The following is a 17,516-nucleotide window of genomic DNA, read 5'->3' on the forward strand; positions in this document are numbered from 1 at the left end:
GATACTTAGAGTAGTTAACTCACATGCAATGCGGACGTGTGCCTTGCGACTTTTGGTGGTTCCAGCAGAGCTCCAGGCCACGCACTGGCACCAGTAATCTTCAGGACCAAACAGCTCCTCGACTTGCTGCCGTGTTATTTCTATACTGGCTTCTCTTACCACCAGACCTGCAGCAAAAGGGAAAAGCACCATTGCATCATTTACAATATCAATTGGGATTAGGAATCAAAAATTATACTCAAGAAAAATGCAAAAGCTAAAGTAAGCTTCTATTCATCTGACATGGCTTATATGTTAGCTTAAAAAGAAAAAGGCAAAGCAACCCATAATAAATATCTTAGCAAGTAAATGAAGGTGAAGGATAATCATTCAATAGCTGCTGCTGTTTACAAAGCCAGGTCATTTTAAGAGTAGATCCACTCTGGATTTAATTCAACATTTGTGAGATTGTTGCTTTACACTTTTATTTTTTATCTCCAACCCCAATTCCCTCTTTTCTCTGGAGTTTTGAAAGCAGCTCCTATGTAAAGAATAAGTGTAAGATTTGAATAGCTGCACCCTACTGATAGCACTACAAGGGAGCGCAGATAGAGGAGGAGTGCAGAAGAAAGAGGGAAATAAATTGAGGATGAGACACAGAAAATCTACATGTAGGATACAGAAAAACTGAGAAACTCTATGACCAGGGCAAAGCAAAATTAAAGACAAAATAAATAGAGGTATCAAGGAAGGACTGATTAAAGTAAAAAGTTTAGCTGACAGACTAGAAAGGGAGGGAAAGGGCAATGAGAGAAACAGTAGACTGGTAGATGTAATGAAGAGCAACATGGCAGAGTCTTAGGGAGAGGTGGATGACAGAATAAGTGGCAGAAGACGTCGATAAAACGTGAAAAGGAAAGAGGGAGGGAAAGGAGATAAAAATGTATTCAAGTAAGCGTATGTGGGGAATGGAGAGTAGATGGGCAAAATGCCATGAGAAAAGATCTTGGCAGTTTATTTCAGGTTCAGCTGAGTTACAGAGACCCCAGAAACCATCTCTACGGGGCTCCACAAATCTGACTTGGGCCTATTACTTATGAAGACTCTCGGTAAGTTCTTGCCACTAGAGAGACAGTTATAGCAGGAAAGCCAGCACTGAGGCAAGGGGTACTGACACGAAACAAAGTAAAATGCAGCGAACAAGACTGGGGTAGACTTAAAGCCATTAATGGGTGATGGGAGAATTAATAAGAAACTCATGGGGCAAAGTGTAAGAAAGGCAACATAAGCTTTCAAGTAAGGTAGCTGGGAGAAATGAATGGTTTTTACAGTTAGAAATAAATAACCACCATCTCTGGTTCGGGGGTTGATCAAAATGGAACACGTGGAAAGTAAAGGGGGACCTTAGATGATACAGAAATTCAAAGTGAATGATAGCATGGTGAGCAAAGTGTAGAGTAAGTCCAAAAATAAAATGCCTGTAGGAGGCACAACAAGAGATAAAAGCCAGTGATGGGAAGAACAATGTAATGTGCAAAGCTTGTAAAACTATTGTGCATACCGATGCTTGAGAAAGCATGCAAACAAAGGAGATTGATATAGCTTCACAGCTTGAAATGAGAGAGCAAAGGAGCACAGCAACAGAGGCTAAAAATGGCAGCTAAAGAGGCAATTATAATAAGCAAGCAAACCAGGACTAAAGCTAAGACAACTAGTGGGCAGGCAGTAGCAAACACACACAGAAAAAGACAAATTTAAAAAATGTGTGAGAGTACAAAAAGGGCAAAAATGATAGGAGGAGGTGGGACCACTGAGAATGCCAAAGTAATGAGCAATTAAAGTAAATTGTTCAAAAGAGTCAGACAGCTAGTTATGGAAAAGGAACTCAACATATGCAAAGACAGCATATGGGATGTACATGAAAGACACCGTGGGCTCTGGTGACTCAGTTTGAAGGAGGAAGCAAGCTTCTGATGAAGATAAATAAATGAGAAACATATACATATTTAAAGCTTTTGCAATGCTGTCTACATGGCTTATTAGATTGAATATCAAAAAGCATTGGAGTAAAATTTTATTAAATTAGTGGAGCGATTCAAGCACAGCTAATACACAAAGGCACCTATGCTGCAATGCTAAAAATTTGTAGGAAATACAGAATAACTTAATACTCAGAATTAAATGCACACTTTGAACCATAAATAGGTAATTGCAAATTGGGGGCGGGGGGGATCTGGCAACAAGACGGACGAAAAAGAGCACATTCACAACTGTTTCTGAAAACTACAAACATTAGTCTGTCTCCTGCCTTTACTGCTTAGAGAATAAAAACTGAAGCATGTGAGACACTGGTGCACCTCAGAAATTCTGACTGAAAACCTGCAGCTGACTTACACTGGATAATGAGATGTTTTCTCCAAGCAGAAGACTGAAACCTCAGGGTTTTACACCTCAAAGTCAAGGTTTTTGAACTGTTAGCTTGCAGCTAATAAAAACAGCCCGAAACAGAGAAAAAACATTTGAAGTTCAGTTCCAGATATTTTTTTATTATCATAACTTGAAATTATTGAGGACTGGCTAGCTAAACAATCGTTCTGTATACTCTTAAATACAAAAAACCCAAAACAAAACAAAACAAAACAAAAAAAAAACATTTTGGCTGCTTTGTGCCAAACCCATTTATGAACTAGAATTAATTAAGGTTCACTTTTAGTGCAAATGAATCATCATGCTAATGCTAACCCCCAACCAGTCGCGGCAAATGACTACCCCTCCCTGAGCCTGGTTCTGCTGGAGGATTCTTCTTGTTGAAAGAGTCTTTTTCCTTTCCACTGTCACCAAGTGCTTGCTCATAGGGGGTTGTTTTGATTGTTGGGTTCTCTGTAATTATTGCATGGTCTGTACCTTGCAATATAAAGCACCTTGAGGTGACTGTTTCTTGTGTTTTGGTGCTATATAAATAAAATTTAATTAATCAGCTAACTCTCATGTTCAAAATCAATAACCTGATTTTCTTAAGATAGGGTTTGCCCTGAAAGCCATGCAGAGAAATCACATGAACTCTATCCAGCTATCTAAATTGAACTGAATAAAATATCTATCTAAAGTGCAAAACAGAAGCCTGCAAGCTAGTTCACACGGGCAACTGAGCCCCAGCATCATACATACATACTGTAACATGCCTCACATCATATACCAAATATTTTTGGTTTGATTTTGCTATATATTTAAGCTGCAAAAGTTCCTGTTACTCTGCCTGTTCTCAGCTTTCTGATTGAAATAGATTTGAATATTGTGGTTTCAAATTCTACTGAAATTCAGACAACACCAAAGCAAAAAACATATTTTGGTTAAAAGTTATTTATTTTTATCAAACACTCATTTGTGTGTTTTCAGGTCAGTTAAGTATGCCATATTTTTGACACGGCAAATGTGCAGCAGATGACAAATTTTCACCTTTGACATACAGCATGAAAACACATTCTCAAGATTTACATCATAAAGATAAATAAGATAAAGACAGATGTCACTGTGCCCAGAGTTGTGCTGTTGAAATGGCCTGAGCTCTTTTCAGTGTTTGCCAATGCAAAGCTCACAAAGCAAGAGTTGCTGGGAAAATGCGACGGAACTACCTGAGGCTTAAAAAGTCCCAGATCACTCAGTACCTTAGTTTGTTTCAATACTGTGCTCAAAGAATTCACATCAATCTGTTATGAGGAGTCAAGCATGGAATTCTGGGTCTCTGTAGCATGACAGAACATCACATCAACAAAACCACTGCTGTCAGCGGAGGGAGGTGAGGGGAAAGAAGTAGATGAAAAATAGAAGAAAAGCATCAAGACAAGTGGATACTGTCACAAACATTTCTATCAATCACAAAACTGCACAAACCCCCAAATATTTCCATTAGTCTTATAGTGTCGATTCATATAACAAAGTTTACTTGTCACCTGGGGAATGGAGGTACAGTGCTGTGTGAATGCACTTTGTCAGGTATTGAATTTTTTATTTTTTTTTTTTAAATGGAGAGATGGGATATACAAATGATTTCATCTCTGTTCACTGTGCTGCACTTCCTCACAGCTACTGTACTGTAGCCACTGGTGAAAGTGTAGATGAGGATGCAATGGTAAAAGCAAGGCTCAGACAACCTGTTTCTGTTTTGCAAAAAAGGTCTATAATAAAGAAGCTTTGAAAAACCATATAAAGGTATTTACAACAGAAAGGTTTAATGATATCTTTAAAAAATAACCATGAATTAGATAAAACCTGGTACCTCATGCTACTCCTGATAACGCCTCTTTCTGTCTCTATAATTAAGGTTTTTGCTAAACTCGTGTTTTGTACAACACCACTGTTAAAAGTGTATGATGAATATCCATTCATCCATTTTCTGATTTGTGTATCCACTTCAGGATTGCAGTAGGGTGCTGGAGCGTATCCCAGCTGTCATTGGGAGAGAGGTAGGGTACATGGGTACACCCTGAGCAGGTCTCGGTGTACTGCAGGGCTAATACAGAGCGACAGACAACCAACCATTCATGCTCACATTCACACCTAAAGCCAAGTGAGAACCACTAATTAATCTAACATGAATATCTTTGGATTGGGAGGAAGCTGGAGTACACATAGAATATGCAAACTCTGCAGAGAAAGGTCCCAGCCATCTGGTGGATTCAAAACTGGTACCAATTCCTGTGATGTGCACCACAGTGCCATCTGTGTAATTAATATACATCCATCCATCCATCCATCCACCCATCCATTTTCTTCCGCTTATCCGGGGCGGGGTCGTGGCAGCAACCTATAAGCAGAGAAGCCCAGGCTTCCCTCTCCCCAGCCACCTCCACCAGCTCATCTGGAGGGACCCCAAGGCAATCCCAGGCCAGTCGAGAGATATAACCTCTCCAGCGTGTCCTGGGTCTACCCCGGGGTCTCCTCCTGGTGGGACATGCCCAGAACACCTCACCCAAGAGGTGCCCAGGAGGCATCCTTTTCAGATGCCTGAGCCACCTCAACTGGCTGCTCTCGATGTGGAGGAGCAGCGGCTCTACTCTGAGCCCCTCCCAAATGGCCACACTCCTCATCCTATCTCTAAGGGAGAGGCCAGCCACCCTTTGGAGGAAGCTCATTTCTGCCACTTGTATTGACTAGCTTATTCTTTCGATCACTACTCAAAGCTCGTGACCATAGGTGAAGGTGGGAACACAGATCAACCGGTAAATTGACAGCTTTGTTTTTACACTCAGCTCCCTCTTCACCACGACAGACCGATGCAGCGTCCGCATCACTGCAGACGCAGCCCCGATCTGACTGTCGATCTCCCGCTCCCTTCTCCCGTCACTTGTGAACAAGACCCCAGAACAAGCCAACAGGACCGCATCATCCGCAAGGAGCAGAGACGAGATTCTGAGGCCACCAAGGAAGAAGCCTTCTGCCACCTGGCTACGCCTAGAAATTCTGTCCATAAAAATTTAAAACAGAATCAGTGACAAAGGGCAGTGACAAAGGGCACCCACAGGAAACAAGTTCGACTTATTGCTGGCAATGCGGACCAAGTTCTCACTACGGTTGGTGCTGAACGGCCCACAACAACAGGCCAGACACCCCATACTCCCGTATGACCTCCCACAGGATACCCTGAGGGAAACGGTCAAATGCCTTTTTCAAATCCACAAAGCACATGTAGACTGGTTGGGTAAACTCCGACACACACTCGAATATCCTCGAGAGGATAAAGAGCTAGTCCAGTGTTCCACGACCAGGACGAAAACGGCATTGTTCCTCTTGGATCCAAGGTTGGACTAACAGATGGACCCTCCTTTCCAGCACCCTGGCAAAGACCTTACCGGGGAGGCTGAGGAGTGTGATCTTCCTTCTTAAAGATGGGGACCACCACCCCGGTCTGCCAATCCAATGGCACCGCCCCAGATCTCCACACGATGTTGCAGAGGCATGTCAGCCATACAGCATCCAGAGCCTTCAGGAACTCATGGTGAATCTCATCTACTCCAGGGGCCCTGCCAACAAGGACTTGTATAAACACCTCTGTGACCTCAGCCCTGGTGATGGGCGAGTCATCCCCCTCGTCCCCAGACTTTGCTTCCACTACTGAAGGCGTGTCAGTGGGATTCAGGAGGTCTTCGAAGTATTCCTTCCATTGCCCTTCTATAGCCTCAGTTGAAGTCAGCAGCACTCCACCCACACTATAAACCGTGTGAGTGGAGCACCGCTTTCCCCTCCTGAGTTGCCTGACGGTTTGCCAGAATCGCTTCAATGCCGTCTGAAAGTCTTTTTCCATAGCCTCACCGAACTCCTCCCACACCCGAGTTTTTTGCTTCAGCCAATGCCCGAGCCACGTTCCGCTTGGCCTGCTGGTACCTGTCAGCTGCCTCCGGAGTCCCACAGGCTAACCAAGCCCGATAAGACTCCTTCAACTTGATGGCTCCCTTCACCTCCAGTGACCACCATCTCTGGTTCGGGGGTTACTACCACAACAGGCACCAACCACCTTGCAGCCACAGCTCTGAGCAGCAGCCTCAACAATGGAGGTGCGGAACGTGGTCCATTCAGACTCAATGTCCTCAGCCTCCCTCAGAATGCTGTTGGAAGTTCTGCCGGAGGTGGGAGTTGAAGATCTCTCGGACTGGGGCTTCTGCCAGGCGTTCCCAGGGCACCCTCACAACATGTTTAGGTGCCCCAGGTCTGTGCAGCATCTTCCCTCGCCACCTGATCCAACTCACCACCAGGTGGTGATCAGCTGACAGCTCAGCTCTTCTCTTCACCCAGGTGTCCAGAACATATGGCCACAGATCTGGTGATACGATTACAAAATTGATTATCGACCTGCGACCTAGGGTGTCCTGGTGCCAAGTGCACTTATGGACATCCTTATGTTCAAACATGGTGTTTATTATTGGACTTCTGTGTATGATTAATATCCTTATTAAAAAATAAAACAATAAATTACCCATTAAAAGTACAAGTTGGCACATGGAACACATTTATTTGGACGGGACACCATTTATAAAGTCTGTACCTATAGCCTTCTGTTGTAAAGCAATAAAAGGGTTGGGATGATATAGAAAAATGTAAATAATAAAAAAAAGTGCAGTGATATAGATAACAGTACAAAGACCCCAATATGAAGTTGAAGCAAGGTAATTTTACTGTTATTTGAAAAACATATGTTTGTCATGTCTACCTTGCGAAACATTTTGTCCTGCTTTAGATTCTTTCAGATCCATAGGAACACTTTGTTTTCTGGTCCAGTCTAGTTATAATCCAGCTAAAGTCAAGGCTGTAACACCAGAGAGATGAGATTAAGATTAAGATTAAGATAGTGTTTATTTGTCACATGCACAGTTATACACAGTACAATGCACAGTGAAATGTATTTTGTACCTGCAACCATATATACACACACATATAAATAAGAAGAATAAAAATAAAAAAAAGTAATTCACACTATACACTATACTCTATATACTATACACTATACACACTTTTATAAATTATAATATTTACATTGTGCAATAATGGTCCAGTTAGGGCTCAGAGTTGAGCAGACGGATGGCTTGTGGGTAAAAACTCTTCTTCAACCTTTCAGTCTTAGTCCTCAGGCAGCGGTAACGCCGGCCTGATGGGAGCAGGGAGAAGAGAGAGTGTCCGGGGTGGCTGGGCTGTTTTAGGATCTTCATGGCCCTCAGCCTGCACTGCTTGGTGTAAATGTCCTGCAGGTTGGGGAGGGTGGTCCGTTCAGCTGAACGAACCACCCTTTTTAGGGCCATGAAGTCCTGCTTGGTGCAGTTTCCCATCCAGGTGGTGATGCTCCCACGCATGATGCTCTCGATGGTGCAGGTGTAAAAGTTCCTGAGCACCTTGAGTGGGAGCTTGAAGTCTCTCAGCCGCCTGAGGAGGTAGAGATGCTGTCTGGCCTTCTTCACAGTGATGTTTATGTGATGAGTCCAGGACAGGTCCTGTGAGATGGTCACTCCCAGGTATTTGAAAGTGTCCACTCTTTCCACCTCAGCACCACTGATGACAAGTGGATGGTAGTCCCTCTGCTGCTTCCTGCTGAAGTCCACGATCAGTTCCTTCGTTTTGCTGACGTTGAGCAGGAGGTGGTTCTCCTGGCACCAGTTCTCCAGGCAGGAGACCTCTCTCCTGTAGGCTGTCTCCTCATTGTGAGAGATTAGTCCCACAACAGCAGTGTCGTCAGCAAACTTGATGATGACGTTGGACTCTGACGTGGCCTCGCAGTCATGGGTGTACAGTGATGATGATGTGACAACTTTAAAAATAAAATAATAATAATAAATATATATATATATATATATATATATATATATATATATATATATATAAAAAATAGGATCCACCTGGTTGTGCTTCCTGATGTGAGTGTGTGCCTGGCTTTGTGGTTATTTGGACTTTTTATGCTGCTGCTATAGTCAACCCAATATTTAAGTCTGCAGTGTTTCTATGACAAATGTATTACCAGCATACAGTAGCTTCAATACAAAGGTCAGCTTCATAATCACTACTACACACACACACACACACACACACACACACACACACACACACACACACACACACACACACACACACACACACACACAAACTTGATGGCTGCATGTGGTCACTGTTACACCCATTAATATATACCACAGCCCTAATCATAATAACAAAAGCACAGCAATGGCTACAACCACAATAAGCAAGGGGGGCTGATGAACCACCTCCTCTGGTTTTCTTACTAAAATCAAGCTAAGGGTAAACTCACGTTTACTGCAGTCACAGTCAGCAGTAGTCCAACACAATACTTGCCAGTGTATCATAATTCAGCTCCATTTAAAGCTTTGTCCATTAGTTGGATAAAATGCAAACAATACATTGAGGTACAAGGGAACACTGAAGTAGCCTTCAAGAACAAGAAATAAGGTGTCTTGGTTATCTTTTAGGTGCCAGAAATGTCTATAGCTATAAAACACTCATCCATTTCCTTCTGCATTCATTCAGTTTGAATTTTTTCCCCATTTCATGTGTCCCACTGTGTTTTAACAGAAAGTTAAAGAGAATGCAGACAAAAACTGTTCAGACTCAGACAAAATATAAAGTCTTAATTTCTTTGAATCAAACAAACTAGGGCTAGAAAAAAAAGGCTAAAGGAAAACATGAAACAGAGACTGTGCATTTAGTGGCTAAATGATTTACAAAAGGAAAGCAAAAATGGGTAAAGCACGCAATTGCTTTGTGGTGTGAGCAGTGACAGGTCAACAACATAGTTTTTTAAGGAAAAGGAAAAAAAAAAAAAGAAAAAGCTGCAGAAATTCAACACTGACTCAACACTCGCCATTATTATTTCATAAGTGCCACAGAGGGAGAGAGTCTGACAAAAGACAAAGAGATATGAGGTAAGAGCAGATACATCCAGAGGGTAGAAAAAAATAACACAAACAGCTCTGCAATAACTATGCCTTCTGTAAAGTACATAATGTTCCATTTTTGCTGAAAAAAATGCAGCGCTTTATGCTTTTTACTCTTGTATGTAAATGGAAGAGTAAAGATATAAGTCTGAGTCCCTGCTTTTTTGCAAACATTTGCCCCATTCTCATGAGAAGAGCTCACTGAGTGGTGAGCCTAGATCAAGCTGAGCTGTCAGGAAAGCGACCCAACATTCTGATCGACACTATGTAGCCGCGGCAAGTGAAGACAAAATTTCCCCAAAGGGGCTGAGATATGAAAGCTTCAACACAAACACTTTATGTCTGCTGCTACCTAACCAGAGTCTCTACTTTCGAAACCTGCCATTTGACGAGTGTCAAAGAAGAAACTGTGACGCTGATGCTAATAAATCAAGTTAACAGCTTAATTCACCTACAGATTAAGACTGAGAAATGTGTTATTTATCATATTATAATATTTCAGGAGAACTAAACATTGTATGTTTGAGTCTTTAGTGTCTTTACACAGTTGGGGTTTCTCAGTCAGCCAGGTTTGTTGATTTGTTGGTCTCCCTGGTCAAAGTTTGTCACAGTATGACTGCAAAAACTAAACGTAGGTGGATGCAAGTTGGCAGACCATCTCTTACAAAAGTGAGAAATATAGATCAGATTAATGCAGTGATGGAATTATGGAGATGGTACACAATTCTTGAATACAAAATTTCTCTTGCTAGAAAGTCTAACAAGGATGTCTAGGCAACGTTGAAGAGGTACCTCGAATTGGCACTGATACAACATCCACAACATCACAACATTAACAGCTGAAGTCTAGGCTGAATGATACATTTAGAAATGCATTTTACAGTTTGCGTTAGAGATCCAAGAACAACATATATAACAGCCATTTGCACTCAAAATAATTAGTTACATCAGTATTATGAAAAAAATAGGAGTTCAAATGATGAAGACAGAAGAGTCAAAGAGGGTATTAAAGTAAGATCACAACAGACTGAAGCATTGTGAGAAAGGAAGAGAACAAGGTCTGACAGAGTTCCTTGGAGGGAAAAATCATGGAGGACACTGACAGAACAGAATCACCGGTCTGTAACCAACTGAACACTCAAAATGTGTGTCAATTGTGTGTATGCACACATACATGTAAGTGCATGGCTATACTCTCTCAGAGGCTTCCACTCTGATAGTGACTGATTACAACAATCCTGTTGTGCGTCTGTGTGCGCATGTATGCGCGTGAATGTTGCTGAGCGTGCACGTTTAGGTCCGTCAGCAGCTCCAAAGCGGCAATGAACCAAGAGAAAGCCTAAAGAGAACTGTAGCATCAGACCAACAAAACATTTAAATAAGCATTAGCTTTCACACATTTTCAACAGACAGATGCAGATACGTGTTTTGTATTTAAGAAAGAGATATACAGTAAATATGCAGACACTGCAGGAGAAGAAAATAGAACTAAACACAAAGGCCACAAAGAAGAATGGGAGTGAAGCCAGAAAGAGGGCAAAGAAGACAGAGGAAAGGAGAGACATTAGTAGAAACAGAAAGAGGGAAAGACAAAGACAAAAAAAAAAAATCAATACAAGTGAGATGGCAGCAATGGAGGGAAAGAGGTCACAAATCACCCCAGCGAATACTTTGTGTGCCAATAACGTATTTGTGTGTGTGCTTGTGCATGTATAGATATGGAGTCACAGGTCATTGCTACCAGACTAATAACCATTCACACTTTGGTTAATGGAGACAAAGTAAGTAACCTAGTACACAACATGTCATTAGCACACTTCAAGGCTAATGGAGATATACTGTGGTTGTACGCGTATTGCTTAAGCAAACACTGGAGAAATGCCCTTCACAATAACATTTGCAATCGAGACAAATTATGCTGGTCTGCACCTTACACAACATTCATTAAAATGGAGATACAGTAAGCATGTTTTAGCAAATGTCATTGTTAATAATATGATTGTATTAAAATCTGTCTGGGTGAGGGCTTTTTTTTTTTTTTTTTTTGTGAAAATCTTGCTTTTATTTGCTGTCTTGGCTGAGAGGTAGGGTCACAGGCCAGCGGGGGGATCATATTATGTTTGTCAAGAATACTATGACAGGCAATGAATGCTGCTTAGGAAATCAAACCTGTTCCCTCCAGCTGGAAGCTGAACACAGTAACTCCTAGGTCATCCTGCTTCCCTTTGCGATTCCCTCACCTATGAACCTTCCCTTGACTGGCAAGTGTCGTACCCACCCTGCAGATGAGGCCCTGTGGTGCAAGATGAGTCTGTCCAAAGTAACTTGTTTGCACCATTATGAAACTCATATATATATAAAATTTGCATTTATTATTCAGAAAATAATGTTCAATGCACACATTCTTAGGACTGTCAGTTTTTACTGAAGTTTCAAAAATATACAATTTCTGCCAAATTGTCTACTGCAGCGGCCCCTTGTGAATAAGGGAGCAGCTGAAAGTAGCTTCTATATTTACAACAGATACCGTGGAAGCTCATAGCCCTTCCTGAGTCCATTGTAATAATTGCCAAAGTTCTCGCACACTGTGCATCCAAGCAATGTTCCATTTCTACTGCTTATTATACTTACCCATGCATAAAACAGTCACTAGATATTTACAGTTTGCATGTCAAAGTTTAACTTCATTTTACAGTGAACAAGTCAGCGACTGCTCTGGCATTCACAGGAATTATGTGGAAGCCTACTCTTGTGTGACGATAGCCACGTCATATTTTATTTATTTTCATTCTTTCAGATCTGCCTATATTTTATATGTTCATTATGAAGCCTTATGTAATCACAGAAAAACAAAATCATTCTACAAAAACAAAAAAACATTGTTTTTGTAGAATTGTTCTCTACTTTGCTCACTTTATTCAATATGTTGTAATTAATCTTTCATCACAGAGTATTTCATTACTGTTTTTCTCTGATTTTCCACACTACAATAAATCTGGATTTCTATTGCTCTACTTATAAACGCACTATAGTTAAACATGACAGACAAAGCTGTTTGACACAGCCTCTGGTTGTTTTATATATGTTCCATTTGTTTATACATTTCATCTCAATCCCCAGGATTAAATTTCACTGTGATTCAACACTTAAGCTGACTTTACATTTTCTGCTAAAATATGAGAAGACAGGCAGAAAGAGAGGGAGTGGAGGCACAACAGGATTCGTATCGTCTTTCTCCTCAGTGTGACTCCCTGATATCTGTTGGCCTTTTCAGCCCTCTTAAAGGCATCCTCCATCAACATCTCTCCATCAACCCCTACTTCTCTTCCCAGCTTCCTCAAGCACAGGTTTTATCTGACTTTACTTACTCCAGTTTCAGGCAGTGGAAATTAGAGTAGAGCACAAAACAGCATGGAGCAGAGAGAACGGAAAAGAAAAGAAAGGAGAACAGCAAGTGAGGGGATGGGACAGAGAGGGAAAGAAAACAGATAATAAAAGCAGTATGGAGGTCAAAGCTTCTAGCTGTGATGGTGAAACAGCGGGAAACAAAGAGAAGTAAACAGCTTACAGAGTATAGGTTTCACACAGACAAACAGATAAACAGTGCACACAGTAAATTCACAGTCCGAACCCTGAAGTAGCTTTCTATGCGATTCACTAAAACTATGTAGCAATACTGCGTATATTTGGTTTTTAATCTGTCTGTAGTACAAAAGTGAACTAAAAGCTTTGTTTAAGACCAAAAAAGATATTTTCTCATTATTACTATATATATATATATATATATATATATATATATATATATATATATATATATATATATATGAGATAAAATGATCAACTTTAAACAATCTCCAAACATCACCAGCTCTAGATATTTAATTATTATTCAGCTGCCATATTTTTATGTATATATTGATTATTGTGTGCTTGAGATGAAATGTCCTAGAGCAGTTAAAGTAGCAAACAGCCAATCAATTTATTTATGAATTATTATTATTATTATTTTTTGTGATGCCTTGTACAAGACAAATTAAGCATTAATTAAAACATATCTTGAGCAGTTCCAAGATGTAAAATCTAATCCATGTTTTAACCAGGCCTGAGGGTTATTTCAACAGACAGGAGCACTCAGAAAGATCATTCTGATATTAATATATAAAACTGAGTTTTATACAAAATGAGAAAACGACCACAGAAACTTAATGAAATGAACTTGATGCCCCCCCCCCCCCCCCCCCCCCCCCGTCCCTAGACTGGGTGATCGACATTGTGGAAATAATTCAAGGTGCCAATTACTACACAGTAAGACACTCTAAAGCCATGGGTCATTAATTAAACAGAATTTCTTCACAGTAACACAGAGTGTGGAACACAGCAGCTAGCAAACAGCTGATGGGAGACTAATAAATGACTAGCAGCTGCACATGAAGTCAGTGCTGAACACTGAAAGGCAGGAGGAAAAAGGGAATATCTGAAGGCAAGGCTGTGGGAATAAATTCATGAGCAAACAAAACCAATGACAGCGTGCCATCTTACCATCTTATTAACAGTTTTGTCTTGTGTCGGTGCTCTCCAAAACAAAGTTATTACTCAAATATTAGAAAGCAGTAAGACAGACAAAAAGGGCATAAAAATCTTCATATCAGCATGTTTAAGAAATCAAATACAAGCTATACTGCACTGAAGACAATCAAGTAACATAAAGGGGATAAAAAAAATAATGCCACTGGTTGTGCTGAATGATGATACAGGCAGCATAGCATTCTCCACGGCTTCTCAAGACCCTTTCACATCTATAACATGTGCTCAGGGTGAACCTGCTCTCATCTGTGAAAAGCACAGGGCCCACTAGAGGACATTGGGCCCTCAGGCCACTGGCATGAGATCTGTGTCTGATTGCTTAGTCAGAGACATTCACACCAGTGGCCAGTGTTAATTTCATTAAAACCCCCTCTTATATTTTTGAGCAGCATATATTTGTACCTATTGTTTGATTTCCTCGTATATTTTTTTCTTGTAGTTTTGTTCTATTTATTTTCCTTTGCCTTGACTGTTCAAGAGTGACAACTGTATCAGAGGAAACTTCAATCTGTACCTCTCAGTTGTTTGTGTCTGCTTAGGTTAAGGACTGAAGCAGACACCAACCAGGACACCAAAGAACAAACATCCATGCAGCACAGTGTTTGGCTCTGGGGTATGCTTTGCAACAAGAAGGGGAATTTTCATAGAATATTTTATAAGTATATATACTTAAGTCAAAATAGCTATTCTGATTTATGCTGTTGTTTGTTGACTCAATTGTTTTATTCAGGTATTTCAAACCGAGATGGTTTTCATCATGTGTTTTAGTTTTGCTTGCTCTGGGGACCAACGCTCATTATCAAGCAGGTGGAAACCCATAAGCTGAGCTCATGTCAACCTTAAGTCTAAGAAACCAGGTTGTGTATATCTTTGTATTCCTGCCAAAGCAGCAGCATGATTCATCATTACCTAGCCAGCAGAGTAATACCATGTGCTGTCAAGCGACAAGTGTGGAACTTTGGCTGCAATCCAGTACATCGTTGTGAATCCCATTAAACTGTCCTCTGAACGTCGCAGTACAGCACCAGCAGTGGGACAGTTGTGTACACGCATCTGACATGTGACCTACCTTTCTGCACAAATAAAACATCTGAATAATGGATTTAACCTGTGTGCTTCCAGCACTCCAGTGAGACAAAAATTTTGGCCACATCACAAAGAGCAGAACATCAACAGGGCCAAATTGCCCAGATAAATCAGTGAAAACAGGGGAAAGGGGGACTTCATTTATTGCACAATCAGTATTACATGTTACTTACAATCAGTATATCTGTATCTGTATCTGACTGTAAGTAACATGTAATAGAAACAACCTCTAAATGATATATGACAAGTATGTATGTGTATGCGGTACATCAAAGCTGCATTCAACTTAAAAAAGAAAGTTAAGATGTACGGTGCATTCTATTGTTTTCACAATGTTTCTTTTTTTTTTAAATTGTGTGTGTGTGTGTATTGTGGTGGGGGGTCCGTTTCCTGTTTCTGTCTTTAAATCAATAAATGGAATAAAAGGTGAACTAAATGGCATTTTTTGCAACCTGTACGATATAATAATAGTCCTGCACAAAAAAAAAAAAATCAACTGCTTAATCAAATAAAATATATTGTCATGCATACAATTCTCTGATATAGTGCTTAAAGTACTGTAAGTATAATGCTAAACTACCTTTTCACTTGCTTAAAAAGAAATAAAAATTAAAACCAAAGTTTTTTAAAAATATAGTACATATGTAAATCAATATTCACTGAAGATAATGATGCCTAGAGTAGCATAAAAATGTTTAACTGTTGCAAAATACTTCCACCTCAAGTCATCCTGTCAAAAGAAAAGGGGCTATTGAAATAACTTAAATGTTACACCTACCATGAGTCCTGTCAGTGAGTTTTTCAAGTTTGAATAATGACTGTGTTTAAGGTTCTACACTGATTCCACTTTGCCTACATTAGGCGTCAGTCACACAGGCCTAAAGACTGGTTGGCAACCCCCTGGCAACCTCCAGTCACTAGGGAAAAATGTGTACTCCCCAACCAGTTGGTAAGTGGTTGCTGGAGGTTGCTTGCTGTCACCAGGTGATATCAGTTGCAAAGACGTACACTGTGCGACACCAATCAACTTCATTGTTATCTAATATTTAACAGTATGAGTTTAATAATCTAAGTGCAAGTATCAGTTGTGTATTTGCATCATTTTCTAGTAAAAGTAAGTACTTTACTTTCCAGTTGTTTCCATGTAAAACTACAGCTGGGTTTTATTTTTTCTGTCAAAAATCTCTTGACTGTTGTAAAACTACAACCACAAAATAGTTTGACCATCACTTTACACCAACCTTCTAGTTAAGTTCAAGTAAATCTCTGTTTTTTCTCTTACCTGAGTTTTCATCAACCCTCTCCTCCACAGTGTGGTCCTTCTGATGGACCCACTCGCTGTTGCACTTAAAGTAAATCTGTGTGGCAGGTGTTGCTTTGCAGTACAGATTGACGGGTTTATTCTTGACAATGTAGCCTTCTTCAGGTTCAAATAGGAAGTGAGGTAAGGGTTCCGGTGGGTCAGAAGGGAAGGTTTCTGGGAGCTCACTCAGACTGAGGAAATCGTCATCATCTCTCACTGTGAAAAGAAGGGAAATTGAAATGTTAATTTTTTATTTTTTTTTCCCCCCTTGGGACTGTGCCAGGACTGTGAGGACTGCATTATTTCAATCATTCTGATTTAATCAGTAATAACTGCTCTGTTACAAACCAGTTGCATGGACATTTTTTACACCACTGACCCATAAAATGCACTGTTATACACCTGCTTATGGCGCCCAGTTGTGGTATTCTGTCTGCCATTAGTCAGAAAAAAAAGATCTTAATTTTATGTCCCCCTTACATTTACAGGTTAATATCTGTACATTAAAGAAAAAATATCACTGATAGAAAGAGAGCAAAAAGAGGAAAGTTACTGAACAAGCATAGAATAAAAGCTCAGGAGCTAGTCACAGGACCTATCCTTTATGAGACTACTCAGATGCAGTGAACCAAGCAGACAAGATACATTCATTAGGCCCGATTTTAGCACGAAATTGATTGCCCCTGAGCAACTTTCGCTGTTTGACATGTAGTTTTCATTGAATGCATTATATGAATTCACCTCAGTTAACTTTATTGGAATTGTCCATTGACAAGGCTAATTGAGGACTTATGGTTTATTTTCTGATTTTGCAGAAATATCCATTAAAATTTGTAGTGTGAGTTATTGTCAGCCCCTTGGGTCCCAGCCAAGCACAACCATGTAAAATACTTTTGGACTATCTCAAAGCGAATCTGGCAAACTGTCAGGCAACCCAGGAGGGAAAAGTGGTGCTCTACTCACACAGTGTACAGTGTGGGTGGGGTGCTGCTGACTTCAACTGAGGATATAGTCAGGCAGTGGAAGGAATACTTCAAGAACCTCCTTAATCCCACTGACACATTTTCTGTAGAGGAAGCAGAGTCTGAGGACAAGAGGGACAACTCGCCCATCACTGGGGGTGAGGTCACTGA

General features: G+C 40.6%; 1 protein-coding gene across 2 annotated transcripts in view; it reads right to left on the bottom strand.

The window, feature by feature from the left end:
- unc5ca (unc-5 netrin receptor Ca) overlaps positions 1-17,516 on the bottom strand; it is a 200,977-nt gene that overhangs the window by 93,829 nt on the left and 89,632 nt on the right. For both annotated transcript variants that reach the window (XM_030737330.1, XM_030737329.1), the window contains exons 2-3: positions 16,363-16,599; positions 24-167 (exon numbers count right to left, since the gene is read on the bottom strand). In XM_030737330.1, coding sequence (XP_030593190.1) covers positions 24-167; positions 16,363-16,599 — 381 coding nt within the window. The remainder of the gene's footprint in view (positions 1-23; positions 168-16,362; positions 16,600-17,516) is intronic.

The sequence above is a fragment of the Archocentrus centrarchus genome, chromosome 9 (genome assembly GCF_007364275.1).
Source record: "Archocentrus centrarchus isolate MPI-CPG fArcCen1 chromosome 9, fArcCen1, whole genome shotgun sequence".
NCBI lineage: Eukaryota > Metazoa > Chordata > Actinopteri > Cichliformes > Cichlidae > Archocentrus > Archocentrus centrarchus.